The 23,376-nt window shown below is 55.4% G+C and overlaps 2 protein-coding genes across 2 annotated transcripts in view; one reads left to right on the top strand and one right to left on the bottom strand.

The window, feature by feature from the left end:
- The window catches only part of ZC3H4 (zinc finger CCCH-type containing 4), a 28,710-nt gene extending 16,234 nt beyond the window's left edge, over window positions 1–12,476 (bottom strand). The window contains 4 exon segments of the mRNA XM_064406531.1: window positions 468–828; window positions 870–1,123; window positions 2,432–2,633; window positions 11,338–12,476. Of these exon segments, the coding sequence (XP_064262601.1) occupies window positions 468–828; window positions 870–1,123; window positions 2,432–2,633; window positions 11,338–11,489 (969 nt within the window). The 5' untranslated portion in view covers window positions 11,490–12,476.
- A 290-nt stretch (window positions 12,477–12,766) lies between these two features.
- Window positions 12,767–23,007, top strand: SAE1 (SUMO1 activating enzyme subunit 1). Its single transcript, XM_064406530.1, is given in 12 exon segments — window positions 12,767–13,026; window positions 13,748–13,859; window positions 16,080–16,253; window positions 17,642–17,784; window positions 17,864–17,891; window positions 17,893–17,925; window positions 17,927–17,965; window positions 19,876–19,947; window positions 19,949–19,976; window positions 21,253–21,397; window positions 22,580–22,649; window positions 22,744–23,007. Coding segments are annotated over 12 exon segments (1,209 nt in total). The 5' UTR covers window positions 12,767–12,925.
- Window positions 23,008–23,376: the final 369 nt, after the last annotated feature.

Raw genomic sequence — 23,376 nt, 5'->3', positions numbered from 1 at the left:
CCGGCATTTCCCAGTGCCCATTCCCAGTCCCAGTATTCCCAGTATTCCCAGTGTTCCCAGTAAGACTCACGGAGTAGCCGGGGCTGCACTCGCGGCATTTCCCAGCGCCCATTCCCAGTGCCCATTCCCAGTCCCAGTGTTCCCAGTAAGACTCACAGAGTAGCCGGGGCTGCACTCCCGGCATTTCCCCGTGCCCATTCCCAGTATTCCCAGTATTCCCAGTGTTTTACTGGTTTACTCACGGAGTAGCCGGGGCTGCACTCCCGGCATTTCCCCGTGCCCATTCCCAGTTTCCATTCCCAGTATTCCCAGTATTCCCAGTGTTTCACTGGTTTACTCACGGAGCAGCCGGCGCTGCACTCCCGGCATTTCCCAGTGCCCATTCCCCGTGCCCAGTCCCAGTATTCCCAGTGTTCCCAGTATTCCCAGTGTTCCCAGTGTTCCCAGTGTTTCACTGGTTTACTCACGGAGTAGCCGGGGCTGTACTCGCGGTACTTGCGGTGCCCATTCCCAGTGTTCCCAGTGTTCCCAGTGCTCCCAGTAAGACTCACGGAGTAGCCGGGGCTGTACTCGCGGTACTTGCGGTGCCCATTCCCAGTGTTCCCAGTGTTCCCAGTAAGACTCACGGAGTAGCCGGGGCTGTACTCGCGGTACTTGCGGTGCCCATTCCCAGTGTTCCCAGTGTTCCCAGTGTTCCCAGTGTTCCCAGTGTTCCCAGTGTTCCCAGTAAGACTCACGGAGTAGCCGGGGCTGTACTCGCGGTACTTGCGGTGCCCATTCCCAGTGTTCCCAGTGTTCCCAGTGTTCCCAGTAATTCCCAGTGTTTCACTGGTTTACTCACGGAGTAGCCGGGGCTGTACTCGCGGTACTTGCGGTGCCCATTCCCAGTGTTCCCAGTGTTCCCAGTGTTCCCAGTAAGACTCACGGAGTAGCCGGGGCTGTACTCGCGGTACTTGCGGTGCCCATTCCCATTCCCAGTGTTCCCAGTGTTCCCAGTGTTCCCAGTAAGACTCACGGAGTAGCCGGGGCTGTACTCGCGGTACTTGCGGTGTCCCTTCTCCCCGGGGCTGAAGTCGGAGTCGTCGCTCAGATCCGACAAATCCTCGCTGGAGGAGGCGTGCCGCTGGAAAACCGGGAATGTCAGCCCGCAATTCCCTGCCCAAGCCTGGGATTCCAACCTAACCCCTGGAATTCCAACCTAACCCCTGGAATTCCAACCTAACCCCTGGAATTCCAACCTAACCCCTGGAATTCCAACCTAACCCCTGCAATTCCCTGCCCAGACCCTGGGATTCCAACCTAACCCCTGGAATTCCAACCTAACCCCCGGAATTCCAACCTAACCCCTGCAATTCCAACCTAACCCCTGGAATTCCAACCTAACCCCTGGAATTCCAACCTAACCCCTGCAATTCCCTGCCCAGACCCTGGGATTCCAACCTAACCCCTGGAATTCCAACCTAACCCCTGGAATTCCAACCTAACCCCTGGAATTCCAACCTAACCCCTGCAATTCCAACCTAACCCCTGGAATTCCAACCTAACCCCTGCAATTCCAACCTAACCCCTGGAATTCCCTGCCCAGACCCTGCAATTCCAACCTAACCCCTGCAATTCCAACCTAACCCCTGCAATTCCAACCTAACCCCTGGAATTCCCTGCCCAGACCCTGGAATTCCAACCTAACCCCTGGAATTCCCTTCCCAGAGCCTGGAATTCCCAAATTTCCTGGGAAAACCCTGGGAAAATCAGCCCTGAGCCCTTCCCAGAGCCTGGAATTCCAACCTAAGCCCTGCAATTCCAACCTAACCCCTGGAATTCCAACCTAACCCCTGGAATTCCCTGCCCAAGCCTGGAATTCCCTTCCCAGATCCTGGAATTCCCTTCCCAGAGCCTGGAATTCCCAAATTTCCTGGGAAAACCATGGAAAATCAGCCCTGAGCCCTTCCCAGAGCCTGGAATTCCAACCTAACCCCTGGAATTCCCTTCCCAACCCTGGAATTCCCTTCCCAACCCTGGAATTCCCTTCCCAAGCCTGGAATTCCATCCCAATTTTGGCAGGATTTAAGCAATTTCCAATGGGAAAGAGCCCAGAAAAAGCCTGGATCCCCCCAAAACCCCAAATTCCAGGTGGGAATTAAAAAATCTATATTTTCCTGGAATTTGAGGGAAATTCTCATGAAAATCCAGTATTACAGCACAAAAAAATTGATTTCTCCTGGAATCTAAGGGAAATTCTCACATAAATCCCACCATCACAACACAAAAAATTGGGACTTTGCAGGAATTAAGCGATTTCCAATGGGAAAAACCACGAAAAAAATGGAAAAACCCCCAAAAAAAACCGAAAAAATCCAGAAACACCCGGAAAAAGCCCCCAAAACCGTGGAAAATCCGGGATTTTTCCGGAAATTCCACGGGAATCGCCCACCTTGTGCTTGGATTTCCTCTTCTTCTTGGACCTCCTCTTGTCCTTGTCCTTGCGGCGCTTGCGCTTGAGGCGCCGGTGGCCGCGCTCCTCGGGGGAGGCGCTGCGGCGCCGGGACCGGGAACGGGAGCGGGAGCGGGGGGCCGGGGGGGCCTCGTCGCCCCCGTCGTCCTCCAGCTCGCCCTCCTCCAGCTCCCCATCCTCCCTGCAAAAATAACAGGGATTTTAGGGGAAAAAATGGGATTTTGGGAAAAAAAATGGGGATTTGGGGGAAAAAAATGGGATTTTTTGGGGGTTTTTTGGGGAAAATGGCAGGGATTGGATGGGGTTTGGAGAGGAAAATGGGAATTGTGGATCCTCCTGTGGCTCCTCATCCTTTCTGGGGGGAAAACAGGGATTTTAGGGGGTTTTGGGGGAGAAAATGCGGTTTTTCAGGAAAAAAAAAGGATTTTCTGAGAAAAAATGGGGTTTTTCGGGGAAATATTGGGATTTTTTGGGGGGGTTTTTTGGGGGGAAATGGCAGGAATTGGATGGGGTTTGGAGAGGAAAATGGGAATTGTGGATCCTCCTGCAATTCATTCTCTTCTCTGGGAAATAACCCCAGGAATTTGATGGTTTTTGGGGGGAATCAAAGGGGATTTTGTGGGGTTTGTGCTCCTCGGGGGAGGCGCTGCGGCGCCGGGAGCGGGAGCGGGAGCGGGAGCGGGAGCGGGGGGCCGGGGGGGCCTCGTCGCCCCCGGCGTCCTCCAGCTCGCCCTCCTCCAGCTCCCCATCCTCCCTGCGGGGAAAAATAAGGGGATTTTAGGGGAAAAAATGGGAGTTTTCGGGGAAAAAATGGGATTTTTCTGAGAAAAAACGGGGTTTTTCGGGGAAAAAATGGGATTTTTATGGGGTTTTTTGGGGAAAATGGCAGGAATTGGGTGGGGTTTGGAGAAGAAAATGGGAATTGTGGATCCTCCTGCGGCTCCTCATCCTCCCTGCAAAAATAACGGCGGGTTTAGGGGAAAAAATGGGATTTTTCGGGGAAAAAATGGGATTTTTATGGGGTTTTTGGGGGAAAATGGCAAGAATTGGATGGGGTTCGGAGAGGGAAATGGGAATTGTGGATCCTCCTGTGGCTCCTCATCCTCCTTGGGGGAAAAATGGGATTTTAGGGAGTTTTGGGAAAAAAAATGGGGTTTTTCGGGGAAAAAAACGGGATTATTCGCAGAAATATTGGGATTTTTTTGGGGGGTTTTTGGGGGAAAATGGCAGGAATTGGGTGGGGTTTGGAGAGGAAAATGGGAATTGTGGATCCTCCTGCAGCTCCTCATCCTCCCTGCAAAAATAACGGGGATTTTAGGGGAAAAAATGGGATTTTTCTGAGAAAAAATGGAGTTTTTCGGGGAAAAAATGGGATTTTTATGGGGTTTTTGGGGGAAAATCGCAAGAATTGGATGGGGTTTGGAGAGGAAAATGGGAATTGTGGATCCTCCTGTGGCTCCTCATCCTCCCTGCAAAAATAACGGCGGGTTTAGGGGAAAAAATGGGGTTTTTTGGGGAAAAAATAGGATTTTTCGGGGAAAAAATGGGATTTTTATGGGTTTTTTTGGGGAAAATGGCAGGAATTGGATGGGGTTTGGAGAGGAAAATGGGAATTGTGGAACCTCCTGCAGCTCCTCATCCTCCTTGGGGGAAAAATAACGGGGATTTTAGGGAGTTTTGGGAAAAAAAATGGGGTTTTTCGGGGAAAAAATGGGATTTTTTTGGGGGGTTTTTGGGGGAAAATGGCAGGAATTGGGTGGGGTTTGGAGAGGAAAACGGGAATTGTGGATCCTCCTGCAGCTCCTCATCCTCCCTGCAAAAATAACGGGGATTTTAGGGGAAAAAATGGGATTTTTCTGAGAAAAAATGGAGTTTTTCGGGGAAAAAATGGGATTTTTATGGGGTTTTTGGGGGAAAATCGCAAGAATTGGATGGGGTTTGGAGAGGGAAATGGGAATTGTGCATCCTCCTGCAGCTCCTCATCCTCCTTGGGGGAAAAATGGGATTTTAGGGAGTTTTGGGAAAAAAAATGGGGTTTTTCGGGGAAAAAAACGGGATTATTCGCAGAAATATTGGGATTTTTTTGGGGGGTTTTTGGGGGAAAATGGCAGGAATTGGGTGGGGTTTGGAGAGGAAAACGGGAATTGTGGATCCTCCTGTGGCTCCTCAGCCTCCCTGCGGGAAAAATGGGATTTTAGGGAGTTTTGGGAAAAAAAATGGGGTTTTTCGGGGAAAAAATGGGATTTTTTTGGGGGGTTTTTGGGGGAAAATGGCAGGAATTGGGTGGGGTTTGGGGAGGAAAACGGGAATTGTGGATCCTCCTGCAGCTCCTCATCCTCCCTGCAAAAATAACGGGGATTTTAGGGGAAAAAATGGGATTTTTCTGAGAAAAAATGGAGTTTTTCGGGGAAAAAATGGGATTTTTATGGGGTTTTTGGGGGAAAATGGCAAGAATTGGATGGGGGTTGGAGAAGAAAATGGGAATTGTGGATCCTCCTGTGGCTCCTCATCCTCCCTGGGGAAAAATAATCGGGATTTTCAGGGAAAAAATGGGGATTTTCAGGGAAAAAATGGGGTTTTTCGGGGAAAAGGGGATTTTTATGGATTTTTCTGGGGAAAATTGGGATATTCTGGGGATTTTTGAGTTAAAATGGCAGGAATTGGGTGGGGTTTGGGGAGGAAAACGGGAATTGTGGAACCTCCTGCAGCTCCTCATCCTGCCTGGAGAAATAACCCCAGGTTTTTGGGTTTTTTTGAGGAAAAAATGAGATTTTTATGGGTTTTTGAGAAAAAATGGGGGTTTTATGGGTTTTTTTAGAAAAATTGGGTTTTTATGGGTTTTTCTGAGAAAAATAGGATTTTCATGGGATTTTTTGAGAAAAAATTGGGGTTTATGTGGTTTTTTTAGAAAAAAAAAGGTATTTTTATGGGCTTTTTGAGAAAAAATGGGGGGGTTATGGGTTTTTTTTAGAAAAAATGGGATTTTTATGGGTTTTTTGAGAAAAAATGGGGATTGTGGGTTTTTTTCAGAAAAAATTGCGGGTTTATGGGGTTCTTTTTGAGGAAAAAAATGGATTTTTATGGGTTTTTTCTGAGAAAACATGAGGATTTTATGAGTTTTTTGAGAAAAAAAGGATTTTTTTTTGTTTTTTTGAGGAAAAAATGGGGATTTTATGGGCTTTTTGAAAAAAATTGGATTTTTATGGGTTTTTTGAGGAAAAAAGGGATTTTTAGGGGTTTTTTTAATAAAAAATGGGGATTTTATGGGTTTTTTTTTGAGAAAAAAGGGATTTTTACGTGTTTTTTTTTGAGAAAAAATGGGGCTATCATGGGGGTTTTTTTGAGGAAAAAAGGGATTTTTATGGTTTTTTTTGAGAGAAAATGGGGATTTTATGGGGTTTTTTAAACAACAACGGGGATTTTGCGGCGCTTGGGGAGGAAAATGGGAACTGTGGATCCTCCTGGGGCTCCTCACCCTCACTGGGGAAATACTGGGGATTGGATGGGTTTGGGGGCACAGCTGGGCACAGCTGGGGCACACCTGGGCACACCTGGGGACAGCTGGGGACAGCTGGGGACAGCTGGGCACACCTGGGGACAGACCTGGGGCACACCTGGGGCACACCTGGACACACCTGGGGCACACCTGGGGACAGCTGGGGACACACCTGGGGACAGCTGGGGACAGCTGGGGTCACCTGGGGACAGCTGGGGACACCTGGGCACACCTGGGGCACACCTGGGGACAGCTGGGGTCACCTGGGGACACCTGGGCACACCTGGGGACACCTGGGCACACCTGGGGCACACCTGGGGACAGCTGGGCACAGCTGGGGCACAGCTGGGGCCACCTGGGACATACCTGGGACACAGTGGGGTACCCCTGGGGCACACCTGGACACACCTGGGGCACATTGAGGTACCCCTGGGGCACAGCTGGGTACATGTGGAGACACCTGGGCACAGCTGGGGATGCCTGGGACACACCTGGGGACAACTGGGGCACACCTGGGACATACCTGGGCACAGCTGGGACATACCTGGGCACAGCTGGGACACACCTGGGGCACAGCTGGGTACCTCTGGGGCACACCTGCACAGTTGAGACACACTTGGGCACACCTGGGAACAACTGGGGCACAGTTGGGCACACCTGGGGACACAGCTGAGACACAGCTGGGGATGCCTGGGACACACCTGGGCACACCTGCACAGTTGAGACAGACTTGGGCACACCTGGGGACACCTGGGGCACAGCTGGTACATATCTGGGGACACCTGGGACACACCTGGGCACAACTGAGGACACCTGGGCACCCCTGGGGCACACTGGAACACATGTGGGGTACACCTGGGACACACCTGGGCACCCCTAGACACACTTGGGCACACCTGGGGATACCTGGGACACACCTGGAGACCCACCTGGACACACCTGGGGACAGCTGAGCACACCTGGACACACCTGGGACACATCTGGACACCCCTAGACACACCTGGGACACACCTGGGGATACCTGGGACACACCTGGGGACCCACCTGGACAAACCTAGGGACAGCTGAGCACACCTGGACACACCTGGACACCCCTAGACACACCTGGGACACACCTGGGCACTCCTAGACACACCTGGGGACACACCTGGGCACTCCTAGACACACCTGGGGACACACCTGGACAAACCTAGGGACAGCTGAGCACACCTGGACACACCTGGACACCCCTAGACACACCTGGGACACACCTGGGCACTCCTAGACACACCTGGGGACACACCTGGGCACTCCTAGACACACCTGGGGACACACCTGGACAAACCTAGGGACAGCTGAGCACACCTGGACACACCTGGGCACCCCTAGACACACTTGGGACACACCTGGGGATACCTGGGACACACCTGGAGACCCACCTGGACACACCTGGGGACAGCTGAGCACACCTGGACACACCTGGGACACATCTGGACACCCCTAGACACACCTGGGACACACCTGGGGATACCTGGGACACACCTGGACACATCCGGGGACCCCTAGACACACCTGGGGCACACCTGGACACACCTGGGGCACACCTGGGGCACACCTGGAGACAGCTGGACACATCTGGGGCACACCTGGACACACCTGGGGCACACCTGGGGACACACCTGGGGACAGCTGAGCACACCTGGGCACACCTGGGGGCAGGGGAAGTGTGAGGTGCTTTTTACCACCTTTTTTGGATGATTTTCACACATTTTCCAGCGATTTCCACCAACTTTTCCACTTTGTTTGGGGTGGAAATTCCCGTTCCAGGTGGGCACTCGGGGCTGTTGCACCTGGAAATGTCCCTTTTTTTTGGATTTTGGGGTTTTTGGGGCGTTGTGTGCTTTTGTGACTTTTTTTGGGGAGGGTTCTGCTTGGTTTGGGACACGCCGGGGGCATTTCCACGTGGGGGGAGCAGGGGAGGGGGGAAAAGGCACCAAAAAATGCAAAATTCCACATTTTCCACCCATTGCCCACCCGGTTCCCACAGGGAAATGAAGCCCAGCCCCCCAAATTCCCTGGATTTGCCTTTTTTTACCCCAAACCCCCCCCCAAAAAACCTGGATATACTATTTTTTTAAGAAATATTCCCAAACCTCCCTTAATTTGCTTTTTTTTCACTAAAACTACCCCCAAACTCCCTGAATTTACTTTTTTTCCCCTAAAAATTCACTTTTTCCCCTAAAAATGCTCCCAAAATTCCCTTATTTCACCTTTTTTTTTCTAAAAATACCCCTGGATTCCCCTTTTTACCCTAAAAAACATCCCCAAATTCCCTTAATTACCCTTATTTTTCCTGAACCCCCCCAAACTCCTTAGATTTATCTTTTTCCCCCCAAAATGCACTTTTTTCCCCTAAAAAATACCCTAAAAATTAACTTTTTTCCCTAAAAATATCCCCCAAACTCCCTTTTTTCCCTAGAAACACCCTTTTAACTCCCTGAATTCACTTTTTTCCCCTAAAAATTCACTTTTTTCCCTAAAAATATCCCCAAATTCACTTTTTTCCCCTAAAAACACTCTCAAAACTCCCCAAATTTACTTTTTTTCCTACAAATTCCCCCAAAACCTCCCTGATTTCACTTTTTTTTTCTCTTTTTCTCACATTATTTGGATTGAACTACCAAAAAAAATGGAAATCCCAGAAATGGCTCAGAGTTATTTTGGGGAGGGGTCCCAAAAAGAGGAAAAAGGGGATTTTTGGGGGCAGATTTGGAGATTTTGGAACATTTTAAATCCCTGCAGGGAGCCTCCAAACTTTCTGATCCAAATTTGGGGGATTTTAAGGAAATAAATGGAATTTTTGGGAGGAAATAAAGAACTTATTAAGGATCACCCCCCAAAAAAATGGGGCTAAACCCCCCAAAAGGAGCTAAAATCCCCCAAAATTTGGGTTAACCCCCCCCAGCACCCAAATATTCCTAAAAAAAGGAATTAAATCCCCACAAAAAACCCCCAAAAACCCAACTAGAGCCCCCTCTGGGAGTAAAAGTTCCCCAAAAGGAGCTGAAACCCTAAAATCCCCCTAAATTAGGATTTTAATCCCCAAAAAGGGGTCAACACCCCCCAAAAAAGGTCTAAAATCCCCCAAAATAGGAGTTAAACACCCAAAATCGGGGTTAAACCCCAAAAGTGGTCTAAAATCCCCCAAAATAGGAGTTAAACCCCCAAAATAGGGGTTAAACCCCCAAAAAGGGTCTGAAATCCCCCAAATTGGGGTTAAACCCCCAAAATAGGGGTTAAACCCCAAAAATGGTCTGAAACCCCCCAAAATAGGGGTTAAACCCCCAAAATAGGGGTTAAACCCCCAAAAAGGGTCTGAAATCCCCCAAAATTGGGGTTAAACCCCCAAAATAGGGGTTAAACACCCAAAAGGGTCTGAAATCCCCCAAAATAGGATTTAAATCCCCAAAAAGGGTCTGAAATCCCCCAAAATTGGGGTTAAACCCCCAAAAAGGGTCTGAATTCCCCCAAAATAGGGGTTAAACCCCCAAAAAAGGTCTGAATTCCCCCAAAATAGGGGTTAAACCCCAAAATAGGGTCTAAAACCCCCCAAATCTTGAGACCGCCCCCCAAAAAAAAAATTTTAGTCTTCCCTAGAAAGAAATTCAAGCCCCTCCCCAAAAGAAACCCCCTAAAAAGGGGCAGGACCCCCTTAGGGAGGACTCAAACCCCCAAAATTTGGGTGAAGCCCCCCCAGCACCCCCCAAAATTGACCTAAATCCCCCCCCTCAGGGATCAGCCCTCAAAAATCCCCCCAAAATGTCCCCAAATCCCCTCACGCCCACCCCGAGGCCTGCACTGCCTTCATCCCCTCTTCTTCCTCCTCAGAACCACCCCAAATCCCCCTCAGCTCCTTCCTCACCCTCCTCCTCCTCAAATCCCCCTCAGGCCCTTCCTCACCCTCCTCAAATCCCCCTCAGGCCCTTCCTCACCCTCCTCTTCCTCCTCAAATCCCCCTCAGACCCTTCCTCACCCTCCTCTTCCTCCTCAAATCCCCCTCAGCTCCTTCCTCCTCCTCAAATCCCCCTCAGGCCCTTCCTCACCCTCCTCTTCCTCCTCAAATCCCCCTCAGCTCCTTCCTCCTCCTCAAATCCCCCTCAGGCCCTTCCTCACCCTCCTCTTCCTCCTCAAATCCCCCTCAGACCCTTCCTCACCCTCCTCTTCCTCCTCAAATCCCCCTCAGAACCTTCCTCACCCTCCTCAAATCCCCCTCAGCTCCTTCCTCACCCTCCTCCTCCTCAAATCCCCCTCAGCTCCTTCCTCACCCTCCTCCTCCTCCTCAAATCCCCCTCAGCTCCTTCCTCACCCTCCTCTTCCTCCTCAAATCCCCCTCAGCTCCTTCCTCACCCTCCTCCTCCTCAAACCCCCTCAGCTCCTTCCTCCTCCTCACCCCCCTCAGGCCCTTCCTCCTCCTCCTCAAATCCCCCTCAGCTCCTTCCTCACCCTCCTCCTCCTCAAATCCCCCTCAGCTCCTTCCTCCTCCTGAAATCCCCCTCAGGCCCTTCCTCACCCTCCTCCTCCTCACCCCCCTCAGGCCCTTCCTCCTCCTCCTCAAATCCCCCTCAGCTCCTTCCTCACCCTCCTCCTCCTCACCCCCCTCAGGCCCTTCCTCCTCCTCCTCAAATCCCCCTCAGCTCCTTCCTCACCCTCCTCCTCCTCAAATCCCTCTCAGCTCCTTCCTCCTCCTGAAATCCCCCTCAGCTCCTTCCTCACCCTCCTCCTCCTCCTCAAATCCCCCTCAGCTCCTTCCTCCTCCTGAAATCCCCCTCAGCTCCTTCCTCACCCTCCTCCTCCTCCTCAAATCCCCCTCAGCTCCTTCCTCACCCTCCTCCTCCTCAAATCCCCCTCAGCTCCTTCCTCACCCTCCTCCTCCTCAAATCCCCCTCAGCTCCTTCCTCACCCTCCTCCTCCTCAAATCCCCCTCAGCTCCTTCCTCACCCTCCTCAAATCCCCCTCAGCTCCTTCCTCCTCCTCACCCTCCTCAGGCCCTTCCTCCTCCTCCTCAAACCCCCCTCAGGCCCTTCCTCCTCACGCCCCCCCCCCCAAATCCCCCTCAGCTCCTTCCTCACCCCCCTCCCCCATCCCCCTCAGGCCCTTCCTCACCCTCCTCCTCCTCAGAGCCTCCCGGGCCTCCCCCGATCCCCCTCTGGCCCTTCCTCACCCTCCTCCTCCTCCTCAGCCCCCCGAGCCCCCCTCCCCACAGGCCGCCCCCCCTCAGCCCCGGGCCCTGCCTGCCCCCCCCCCTCCCCTCCCCCTCCCCTCCCGCCGCCCCCTCCCCAAACCTGGTCCGGCGCGCCGGACCGACCCCCAGCCACACAGAGAAGGCGCTCGGGAGAGGCGGTTACTGGACCTTTCGTCCGGGCCGTGATGGTGGCCTTGGAGCGGCGGCGGCGGCCGGGGGAGGCTGCAGCTGCCGTGGCAGGACGGAGAAGGGGGAGTGCAGTGCGGGCTGGGGGGGGAGGCGGCGGCGGCGGGGGGGACACTCGGGCTCTCCACGGCCATGGGCAACGGGCAGGGGGTGGAGAACGGGGGGGCACAGTCACTGAACGGCGCGGGGGGCTCGGCCCGGCGGCTCCTCCGCCCGCGCCCCGCGCTCCGCGGGCGGACACACAAAATGGCGCCCGCCCTGAGGCAGCGCCCCGACGGCCGCCGGAAACAGCCGAGCGCCGCCGGAAACAGCCGAGCGCCGCCGCTTCGGAGGGTGCCGAAAGGCGGCGGGGATGCACGAAGTGCTCGTCGGGTTTTTCCGGTTGATGCCGAGCGTCTCCGAAGCTCTCCGGATTCTCACGAAGTTCTCCGAATGCGTCCGGAAGTCTTCGTATGTGGGAAATCTTCTTAAAGAGTTTTAGCGTGAAATTTTAGGGGAAGAAAGTTTTATAAGGAGATTTGGAGTCTTTTCCCCTCACGGATTGGTCTTTCCCGACCCAAAACCCCTCCCAAATCCACGGTGCCCGTTGATGATTGGACTCAATGTTCTCCCAAAATCCTCTTCCCGCCTGGAGTTCAGCTCAGGACAGGGAATTTCCACTGTCACGGGATGTTTCTCCACATCCAAATGTCGCTCGGCATAAAAAAAAACCCACCAAACCCCCGAAATATCGCGAATTTCCTGAGTTTATAGGAAAATTGTGCGAGGTGAGAGGAGCGGGAAGGGAGTTAGGGATGTGCGTGTGACTTGGGGAAAAAAAACCACAGATTTTATAAAACTAGGAGAAAACAACCTCCAAACCCCCGATTTTTCTAATTATTGGCGGGGTTTTTGCACCGGTTTGGCCGCTTCGTTCCTTTGGGATGGGAAATCCTGGGATTTCCGCGAAGTTCTCAAGACTCTCCGAATGTTGCCGAAGTTCTCCGACGCGTTCCGAAGACCTCCGAAGGTTGACGAAGGCGCGCTCGGAACGTTTCCGAAAGTCTCCTAAACGAGGCTGACGGAGATTGACGAAGCCGATGGGGGATGGCGGGAACGCCCGCAACGGGAGGAGGACGAGTCCATCTGAGTGTGGAAAGAGGGGGGGAAACGACACGGGTTGTGCCACACGGCGCACGGGCAGGGCCACAAAATCCGTGACCGCGGCCTCACGCCGTCACACCGGTGTGAAACAGCGGCAGAAAAAAACTCTGGTCGTTCCTTTCTCCTGAGGCGCCTCGGGTACCGGGAGCGCATTCGGTGCGTCCCCCCCCGCGCCCGGAGGGATGTGGAGCGGCGGCGGGCGCGGGGCTTTGCGCGGGCCGCCAGGGGGCGCCGCGAGTTGCGTGAGGGGCTTTGAGGGGCCGTGAGGGGTCTGGGGGGTCGTGAGGGGCTTTGAGGGGCCGTGAGGGGCTTTGATGGCCCGTGAGGAGCTGTGAGGTGTCCAGAAGGGGTTTGAAAGCTCACAGGGGCTTTTAGGGGTCATAAGGGGCTTTGAGTGATCCTGAGGGGGGTCTCGGGGGCCGCCGCGATGGTGGAGAAGGACGAGTCCAGCCCCGGCGGCATCAGCGAGGAGGAGGCGGCTCAGTACGACCGGCAGATCCGGCTCTGGGGGCTCGAGGCCCAGAAACGGTCGGTGGGGCTGGAGGGGGTTGTGTGGGTGTTTCTATATGGGCTTTGGGGGCCATCTGGGGAGGGGGGTAAGAGCCCTGTAGGAATTACAGGAGCTCCACAGGAGCTTTAAGGGGGCTCTGTAGGGGTTTTTGGGGGTCCCTGTAGGGGTCTGGGGGTTCCTACATAGCCTTGAGGGGTCCCCCATAAGGGTTAGGGGTGGCTCTGTAGGGGTCTGGGGGTCCCCATAGAGGTTAGGGGTGGCTCTGTAGGGGTCTGGGGGTCCCCATAGAGGTTAGGGGTGGCTCTGTGGGGGTCTGGGGGTCCCCATAGAGGTTAGGGGTGGCTCTGTAGGGGTTTGGGGGTCCCCATAGAGGTTTGGGGTGGCTCTGTAGGGGTTTGGGGGTCCCCATAGAGGTTTGGGGTGGCTCTGTGGGGGTCTGGGGGTCCCCATAGAGGTTTGGGGTGGCTCTGTGGGGGTCTGGGGGTCCCCATAGAGGTTTGGGGTGGCTCTATAGGGGTCTGGGGGTCCCCATAGAGGTTTGGGGTGGCTCTGTGGGGGTCTGGGGGTCCCCATAGAGGTTTGGGGTGGCTGTGTAGGGGTCTGGGGGTCCTTATTTGACCTTGGGGGCTCCCCACAGGGTTTAGGGGTCGCTCTGTAGGAGTTTTGGGGTCCCACATCCCCATTCCGTAGGGTTTCCCTGGAGGATAAATCCTGTTTTCTGCCGGGATCCCCTCACAGGTTACGGGCGTCGCGGGTGCTGCTGGTGGGGCTGCGTGGGCTGGGGGCCGAGGTGGCCAAAAATCTCATCCTGGCCGGGGTCAGGGGCCTCACCCTGCTGGACCACCAACAGGTGAGGGGGCACGCACCTGGGGACACACCTGGATTGTGGGAACACCCCAAAATCTGGGAATTTCACCTCCTCCATCCCTCAGGAACGTCCTCAAAACATGGGGGTTTCATCCCCTCCACCCCTGGGGTTTTTCCCTCGCGATCATCCCCAAAATCTGGGAATTTTATCACTTCTATCCCTCACAAACATCCCCAAAATCTGGGAATTTCATCTCCTCCATCCCTCAGGAACATCCCCAAAATGCAGGAATTTCATCCCTTCTATCCCTCAGGAACATCCCCAAAATCTGGGAGTTTTTATCCCCTCCATCTTTGGGGTTTTTCCCCTCACAAACACCCCAAAATGTGGGAATTCCCTTGTCCCATTGTCACCTGGAGCTGTGTCCCCTGCTGTCCCCAGGTGTCCCCCGAGGACAGCCGGGCCCAGTTCCTGATCCCATTGTCACCTGGATCCGTGTCCCCTGTGTCCCCAGGTGTCCCCCGAGGACAGCCGGGCCCAGTTCCTGATCCCCGCGGGGTCACTGCTCCCCAAACCAGGGGGTTTCCCGTGTCTCATTCCCCCCCAAATCCTGTCCCCAGGTGTCCCCCGAGGACAGCCGGGCCCAGTTCCTGATCCCATTGTCACCTGGATCCGTGTCCCCCGTGTCCCCAGGTGTCCCCCGAGGACAGCCGGGCCCAGTTCCTGATCCCATTCCCACCTGGATCCGTGTCCCCTGTGTCCCCAGGTGTCCCCCGAGGACAGCCGGGCCCAGTTCCTGATCCCATTGTCACCTGGAGGTGTCCCCCGTGTCCCCAGGTGTCCCCCGAGGACAGCCGGGCCCAGTTCCTGATCCCATTGTCACCTGGAGCTGTCCCCCGTGTCCCCAGGTGTCCCCCGAGGACAGCCGGGCCCAGTTCCTGATCCCATTGTCACCTGGAGCTGTCCCCTGTGTCCCCAGGTGTCCCCCGAGGACAGCCGGGCCCAGTTCCTGATCCCATTGTCACCTGGAGGTGTCCCCTGTGTCCCCAGGTGTCCCCCGAGGACAGCCGGCCCAGTTCCTGATCCCATTCCCACCTGGAGCTGTCCCCCCGTGTCCCCAGGTGTCCCCCGAGGACAGCCGGGCCCAGTTCCTGATCCCATTCCCACCTGGATCCGTGTCCCCTGTGTCCCCAGGTGTCCCCCGAGGACAGCCGGGCCCAGTTCCTGATCCCATTGTCACCTGGAGGTGTCCCCCGTGTCCCCAGGTGTCCCCCGAGGACAGCCGGGCCCAGTTCCTGATCCCATTGTCACCTGGAGCTGTCCCCCGTGTCCCCAGGTGTCCCCCGAGGACAGCCGGGCCCAGTTCCTGATCCCATTGTCACCTGGAGCTGTCCCCTGTGTCCCCAGGTGTCCCCCGAGGACAGCCGGGCCCAGTTCCTGATCCCATTGTCACCTGGAGGTGTCCCCTGTGTCCCCAGGTGTCCCCCCGAGGACAGCCGGGCCCAGTTCCTGATCCCATTCCCACCTGGAGCTGTCCCCCGTGTCCCCAGGTGTCCCCCGAGGACAGCCGGGCCCAGTTCCTGATCCCATTCCCACCTGGAGGTGTCCCCTGTGTCCCCAGGTGTCCCCCGAGGACAGCCGGCCCAGTTCCTGATCCCATTCCCACCTGGATCCGTGTCCCCCGTGTCCCCAGGTGTCCCCCGAGGACAGCCGGGCCCAGTTCCTGATCCCATTGTCACCTGGAGCTGTCCCCCGTGTCCCCAGGTGTCCCCCGAGGACAGCCGGGCCCAGTTCCTGATCCCATTGTCACCTGGAGCTGTCCCCCGTGTCCCCAGGTGTCCCCCGAGGACAGCCGGGCCCAGTTCCTGATCCCATTGTCCCCTGGAGCTGTCCCCTGTGTCCCCAGGTGTCCCCCGAGGACAGCCGGGCCCAGTTCCTGATCCCATTCCCACCTGGAGCTGTCCCCTGTGTCCCCAGGTGTCCCCCGAGGACAGCCGGGCCCAGTTCCTGATCCCATTGTCACCTGGAGGTGTCCCCCGTGTCCCCAGGTGTCCCCCGAGGACAGCCGGGCCCAGTTCCTGATCCCATTGTCACCTGGAGGTGTCCCCCGTGTCCCCAGGTGTCCCCCGAGGACAGCCGGGCCCAGTTCCTGATCCCATTGTCACCTGGAGGTGTCCCCCGTGTCCCCAGGTGTCCCCCGAGGACAGCCGGGCCCAGTTCCTGATCCCATTCCCACCTGGAGCTGTCCCCCTGTGTCCCCAGGTGTCCCCCGAGGACAGCCGGGCCCAGTTCCTGATCCCCGCGGGCTCCCTGGGCCGGAACCGCGCCGAGGCGTCGCTGGAGCGGGCGCAGAGCCTCAACCCCATGGTGGAGGTCAAGGCCGACCCCGAGAGCGTGGAGAGCAAACCCCACGAGTTCTTCACCCAGTTCGACGCGGTACCGGGGGGTGCCCCCAGTTCTGGGGCTTGGGGGGCTTGGGGTGGGATTGTCACGGGTTTGGGGGGGTTGGGGTGGGATTGTCACGGGTTTGGGGGGGTTGGGGTGGGATTTTCACAAGTTTGGGGGGGATATTCCTGGATTTGGGTGGGATTGTCACAGTTTTGGGGGGGATTGTCACAGGTTTGGGGGGATATTCCTGGGTTTGGGGGGATATTCCTGGGTTTGGGGGGGATTGTCTCAGGTTTAGGGGGGATATTCCTGGATTTGGGGGGGATTGTCACAGGTTTGGGGGGGATTGTGACGGGTTTGGGGTGGATATTCCTGGATTTGGGGGGGATTGGGGGATTGTCACAGGTTTGGGGGGATATTCCTGGATTTGGGGGGGATTGTCACAGGTTTAGGGGGGATATTCTTGGATTTGAGTGGGATATTCCTGGAATTGTGGGGGTTATTCCCAGGTTTAGGGGTGATTGTCACGGGTTTGGGGGGGATATTCCTGGATTTGTGGGGGATATTCCTGGATTTGGGGGAATATTTCCCATTTTGGGGTGATTGTCCCATTTTTGGGCAGGATTCTCCCATTCCAGAGTGGGATCATCCCATTTTGGGGCGGGATTGTCCCATTTTGGGGTAGAATCCCCCCATTTTGAGGTAGAATCACCCATTTTGGGGTAGATCCACCTAATTTTGAGGTAGAACCCCCTGATTTTGTGGAAGAATCCCCCCATTTTGGGATAGAACCACCTCATTTTGGGGTAGAATCCCCCCATTTTGAGGAAGAATCCCCCCCATTTTGGGGTAGAATCCCCCCATTTTGAGGAAGAATCCCCCCATTTTGGGACAGAATCATTTCATTTTGGGGTAAAATCTCCCCATTTGGGGGCAGAATCCCCTCATTTTGTGTAGAATCCCCCCATTTTGAGTAGAATCCCCCCATTTTGGGGTAGAATCCCCTCATTTTGGGGTAAAATCTCCCCATTTTGGTATAGAATCCCCCCATTTTGAGGTAGAATCCCCCCATTTTGGGGTAGAATCCCCTCATTTTGGGGTAAAATCTCCCCATTTTGGTATAGAATCTCCCCATTTTGAGGAAGAATCCCTCCATTTTGGGGTAGAATCCCCCCCATTTTGGGGTAAAATCTCCCCATTTTGGGGTAGAATCCCCTCCTTTTGGGTAGAATCCCCTCATTTTGGTGTAAAATCTCCCCATTTTGGAGTAAAGTGTCCCCATTTTGAGGCAGAATCCCCCCCATTTTGGGGTTCAATTCCCTTCTCTCCCAAAAAAGAAGAACACCCAACCCCATCCCACTCCTCCCTGTGCCCCATTCATCATTTCCCCTCTAAACCCCCCAAAATCCGGGCTGACATCCAGCTCTCCCCTCCAGGTGTGCCTCACCTGCTGCTCCAAGGAGTCCATGGTGAGGATCAACCAGATCTGCCACAAGAACGGCATCAAGTTCTTCACCGGCGACGTCTTCGGCTACCACGGCTACATGTTCGCCGACCTGGGCGAGCACGAGTTCGTGGAGTGAGTTTGGGGCAGAACCCCCGAAATGCCGGGGTTTTGGGGGGTTCCTGGTGGGATTCCTGCCATTTTCCATCCTCAGGGAGAAGCCCAAGGTGGCCAAGGTGAGCACGGGGGGTGGAGGATGGACCCGAGGCCAAACGGGGCCCGGCTGGAGCCGCCCGAGACCACCATGGTCAAAAAGGTCAGAGCCCAAACCCCAAAAACACAGATACAGACCCCAAAAACACTGATACGGACCCCAAAAACACCAATACAGACCCCAAAACCCTGGGATAGACCCCAAAAGCAAACCCCAAAGGGGCCCGGCTGGAGCCGCCCGAGACCACCATGGTCAAAAAGGTCAGAGCCCAAACCCTAAAAAACCCAAAAACACCGATACAGACCCCAAAAACACCGATACAGACCCCAAAAACGCTGATACAGACCCCAAAAACACTGATACAGACCCCAAAAACACCGATACAGACCCCAAAAACACCGATACAGACCCCAAAAACACCGATACAGACCCCAAAACCAAACCCCAAAGGGGCCCGGCTGGAGCCGCCCGAGACCACCATGGTCAAAAAGGTCAGAGCCCAAACCCTAAAAACCCAAAACCACCGATACAGACCCCAAAAACACTGATACAGACCCCAAAAACACTGATATTGACCCCAAAACCCTGGGATAGACCCCAAAATCCTGGAATAAAACCTGGGATAGACCCCAAAAACCCTGATACAGACCCCAAAACCAAACCCCAAACGGGCCCGGCTGGAGCGCCCGAGACCACCATGGTCAAAAAGGTCAGAGCCCAAACCCTAAAAACCCAAAAACACCGATACAGACCCCAAAAACACCAATACAGACCCCAAAAACGCTGATACAGACCCCAAAAACACTGATACAGACCCCAAAAACCCTGGGATAGACCCCAAAATCCTGGAATAAAACCTGGGATAGACCCCAAAAACCCTGATACAGACCCCAAAACCAAACCCCAAACGGGCCTGGCTGGAAGCCGCCCAAGACCACCATGGTCAAAAAGGTCAGAGCCCAAACCCTAAAAACCCAAAAACACCGATACCGACCCCAAACCCTGGAATAAAACCTGGGAAAGACCCCTAAAATTGGGAGAATTCCCCATTTTCTGTTCCTCTAAAACTCAGAAAATTCCCAATTTCTAAACCCCTAAAATTGGAGAATTCCCCATTTTCTGTTCCCCTAAAATTGGGAGAATTCCCCATTTTCTGTTCCTCTAAAATTGGGATAATTCGCAATTTCTAAACCCATGAAATTAGGAAAATTCCCAACTTCCTGCCTTGGGATCCCCAGGATCTTCTTCCCTTTCCCCCACACCCAAAATCCCCCCTTTCTTGCCCCAAAATCCCAATTTTTTCCCCCAAAATCCCCCTTTCCCCCGCCCAAACCCCCATTTTTTCCCCCAAAATCCACCGTTTCCCCCCCAAATCCTTGTTTTTTGCCCAAAATCCCCATTCTCCCCCAAACCCCCCATTTTTCCCCCCAAAATCTTCTATATTTTTTCCCCAACCCCCCCTTTTTCCCCCAAATCCCCCGTTTTTCACCCAAACCCCTGTTTCCCCCCCCCTACAGCGGCTGCAGTTCTGCGCGCTGTGCGATTTCCATGCTCTCCCCACACCCCAAACCCCCATTTTCCCCCCCAAAACCCCCATTTTTCCCCCCAAATCCCCATTTTTCCCCCCAATATCTCCCCCATTTTTCCCCAAATCCCCCACTTTTCACCCAAACCCCTGTGTTTCCCCCCCCCCCTGCAGCGGCTGCAGTTCTGCGCGCTGCGGCATTTCCATGCTCTCCCCACACCCCAAACCCCCCATTTTTCCCCCCAATATCTCCCATATTTTTCCCTAACCCCCCCATTTTTCCCCAAATCCCCCACTTTTCACCCAAACCCCTGTGTTCCCCCCCCCTGCAGCGGCTGCAGTTCTGCGCGCTGCGGCATTTCCATCCTCTCCCCACACCCCAAATCCCCATTTTTTCCCCCAATATCTCCCATATTTTCCCTAACCCCCCGTTTTTCCCCAATCCCCCGTTTTTCACCCAAACCCCCCTGTGTTTCCCCCCCTGCAGCGGCTGCAGTTCTGCGCGCTGCGCGAGGCGCTGGCGGCGCGGGGCCGGCCGGAGGAGGCGGCGCAGCGCAGGAACGGCGCCCGACTACTTCCTGCTGCACGGTGAGACCGGGCTGAGAAACAGCGATTTTGGGAAAAAACCCGGTTCTGGGGGAAAGGCACGGCTCTGGGGAGGAAAACGTCGTTTTGGGGGGGGAAAAAATCGAACTTTTGGGGAAAAAAATCTCACTGATGGAGAAAAAAATCTCATTTCTGGGGAAAAACCACAGAAAAATCTCATGTGTGGGAAAAAATAAAAGTGTCACCGAGGTCCCAGTGACAGTGACAGTGACAATGACAGTGACAGTGTCCCTACAGTGTCACCGAGGTGACAGTGACAGTGACAATGGACAATGACAATGTCCCCAATGTCCCTTTGCAGTGTTATTGCAGTTCAGGACCGAGGCTGGCCGTGACCCGTGTCCCCGCAGTGCCACCGAGGTGACAGTGACAGTGACAATGACAATGTCCCTTTGCAGTGCTGTTGCAGTTCAGGACCGAGGCTGGCCGTGACCCGTGTCCCCACAGCGCTGCCGAGGTGACAGTGACAGTGACAGTGACAGTGACAGTGACAGTGACAATGTCCCTTTGCAGTGTTATTGCAGTTCTGTTCCGAGGCTGGCCGTGACCCGTGTCCCCGCAGTGCCACCGAGGTGACAATGACAGTGACAGTGACAATGTCCCCCAATGTCCCAGTTTTATTGCAGTTCCGTTCCGAGGCTGGCCGTGACCCCGTGTCCCCCGCAGTGCCACCGAGGGTGACAGTGACAGTGACAGTGACAGTGACAATGACAATGTCCCCAATGTCCCAGTTTTATTGCAGTTCAGGACAGAAGCTGGCCGTGACCCGTGTCCCCGCAGCGCCACCGAGGTGACAGTGACAGTGACAATGACAATGTCCCTTTGCAGTGCTGTTGCAGTTCAGGACCGAGGCTGGCCGTGACCCGTGTCCCCGCAGCGCCACCGAGGTGACAGTGACAGTGACAGTGACAATGACAATGTCCCCAATGTCCCAGTTTTATTGCAGTTCCGTTCCGAGGCTGGCCGTGACCCGTGTCCCCGCAGCGCCACCGAGGTGACAGTGACAGTGACAGTGACAATGACAATGTCCCCAATGTCCCAGTTTTATTGCAGTTCCGTTCCGAGGCTGGCCGTGACCCGTGTCCCCGCAGCGCCGCCGAGGTGACAATGACAGTGACAATGACAGTGACAATGTCCCTTTGCAGTGCTGTTGCAGTTCAGGACCGAGGCTGGCCGTGACCCGTGTCCCCCGCAGTGCCACCGAGGTGACAGTGACAGTGACAATGACAATGACAATGTCCCCAATGTCCCTTTGCAGTGCTGTTGCAGTTCAGGACCGAGGCTGGCCGTGACCCGTGTCCCCGCAGTGCCGCCGAGGACTCGCAGCGCCTGCTGCGCCTGCGCCGGGAGGTGCTGGAGGCGCTGGGCGTGGGGCCGCAGCTGCTGCCGGAGCACTTCCACAGGTGAGGGACACACAGGGGACAGGTGAGGGACACACAGGGGACACTTCCACAGGTGAGGGACACACAGGGGACAGGTGAGGGACACACAGGGGACACTTCCACAGGTGAGGGACACACAGGGGACACAGAGGGGACACTTCCACAGGTGAGGGACACACAGGGGACAGGTGAGGGACAGGGGACACTTCCACAGGTGAGGGACAGGGGACAGGTGAGGGACACACAGGGGGACACCTGGACAGGGGACACACAGGGGACACGGGACACTTCCACAGGTGAGGGACAGGGGACACACAGGGGACACGGGACATTTCCACAGGTGAGGGACAGGGGACAGGGGACACATGGACAGGGGACACACAGGGGACACTTCCACAGGTGAGGGACAGGGGACAGGTAAGGGACACACAGGGGACAGGGGACACACAGGGGACAGGGGACACACAGGGGATAGGGGACACTTCCACAGGTGAGGGACAGGGGACACACAGGGGACACGGGACACTTCCACAGGTGAGGGACACACGGGGGACAGGGGACACACAGGGGACACAGGACAAGGGACATTTCCACAGGTGAGGGACGGGACAGGTGACACTGGACAGGGGAGGGGACACTTGCCCAGGTTTTCAGCACTTTTTTTGGGGTACAACCTCAACCTTTCCTCCCGCTCCTTCCAGGGCTGAGCCCTCGGCGTTTCTCGTGCCCCCACCCCCATTTTTGGGGTGAAACCTCGGGGTTTTAAGAAGGTTTTTGGGGTGAAACTTTGGGTTTTAAGAACTTTTGTTGGAGTGAAACCTCGGGGTTTTAAGAACTTTTTTTGGAGTGAAACCTCGGGGTTTTAAGAACCTTTTTTGGGGTGAAACCTGGAGGTTTTAAGAAAGTTTTTGGGGTGAAACTTCGAGGTTTTAAGAACCTTTAAGAACCCCCATTTTTTGGGGTGAAACCTCAGGGTTTTAACATTTTTTGGGGTGAAACTTGGGGGTTTTAAGAAGGTTTTTGGGGTAAAACTTTGGGGTTTTCAGCACTTTTTTTGGGGTACAACCTCAACCTTTCCTCCCGCTCCTTCCAGGGCTGACCCCTCGGTGTTTTTCATGCCCCCACCCCCATTTTTGGGGTGAACCCCCCCCGATTTTGGCATTTTCCTGTTCAATTTTCCCCTTTTTTTTTTCCCCTTTTCAGCTTCTGCTTCTCGGAGATGGCGCCGGTGTGCGCCGTGGTCGGGGGCGTGCTGGGCCAGGAGGTGGTCAAGGTACGGCTGGGGGGGCTTTGGGGGGGCTTTGGGGGGTCTGGGGGGCTTTGGGGGGTCCCCAAATCCCCCCTGTGACCTCCCGTGTCCCCCCCAGGCTCTGTCCCAGCGGGACCCCCCCCACAACAATTTCTTCTTCTTCGACGGCGTCCGGGGCCAGGGGATGGTGGAGTGCCTGGGGACCCCCCCAAATGAGGGACCCCCGAATTGGGGAGGGGTCCTGAAACCCCCAAAAGGGGCACCCCCAAATCCTGGAGTGCCTGGGACCCCCCCAAATGAGGGACCCCCGAATTGGGGAAGGGTCCTGAACCCCCCTCGAGGGGCACCCCAAATCCTGGAGTGCCTGGGACCCCCCAAATGAGGGACCCCCGAATTGGGGAGGGGTCCTGAAACCCCCAAAAGGGGCACCCCAAATCCTGGAGTGCCTGGGACCCCCCAAATGAGGGACCCCCCGAATTGGGGAAGGGTCCTGAACCCCCCTCGAGGGGCACCCCCAAATCCTGGAGTGCCTGGGACCCCCCAAATGAGGGACCCCCGAATTGGGGGAGGGGTCCTGAAACCCCCAAAAGGGGCACCCTGAGTCCTTGGAGTGCCTGGGACCCCCCAAATGAGGGACCCCCGAACTGGGGAGGGGGTCCTGAAACCCCCAAAAGGGGCACCCCAAACCCTGGAGTGCCTGGGACCCCCCAAATGAGGGACCCCCCGAATTGGGGAGGGGTCCTGAACCCCC

The sequence above is a fragment of the Passer domesticus genome, unplaced genomic scaffold (genome assembly GCF_036417665.1).
Source record: "Passer domesticus isolate bPasDom1 unplaced genomic scaffold, bPasDom1.hap1 HAP1_SCAFFOLD_293, whole genome shotgun sequence".
NCBI lineage: Eukaryota > Metazoa > Chordata > Aves > Passeriformes > Passeridae > Passer > Passer domesticus.
Note: the sequence above shows the minus strand (reverse complement) of the source record. Positions and strands in the feature narration are given on the sequence as shown.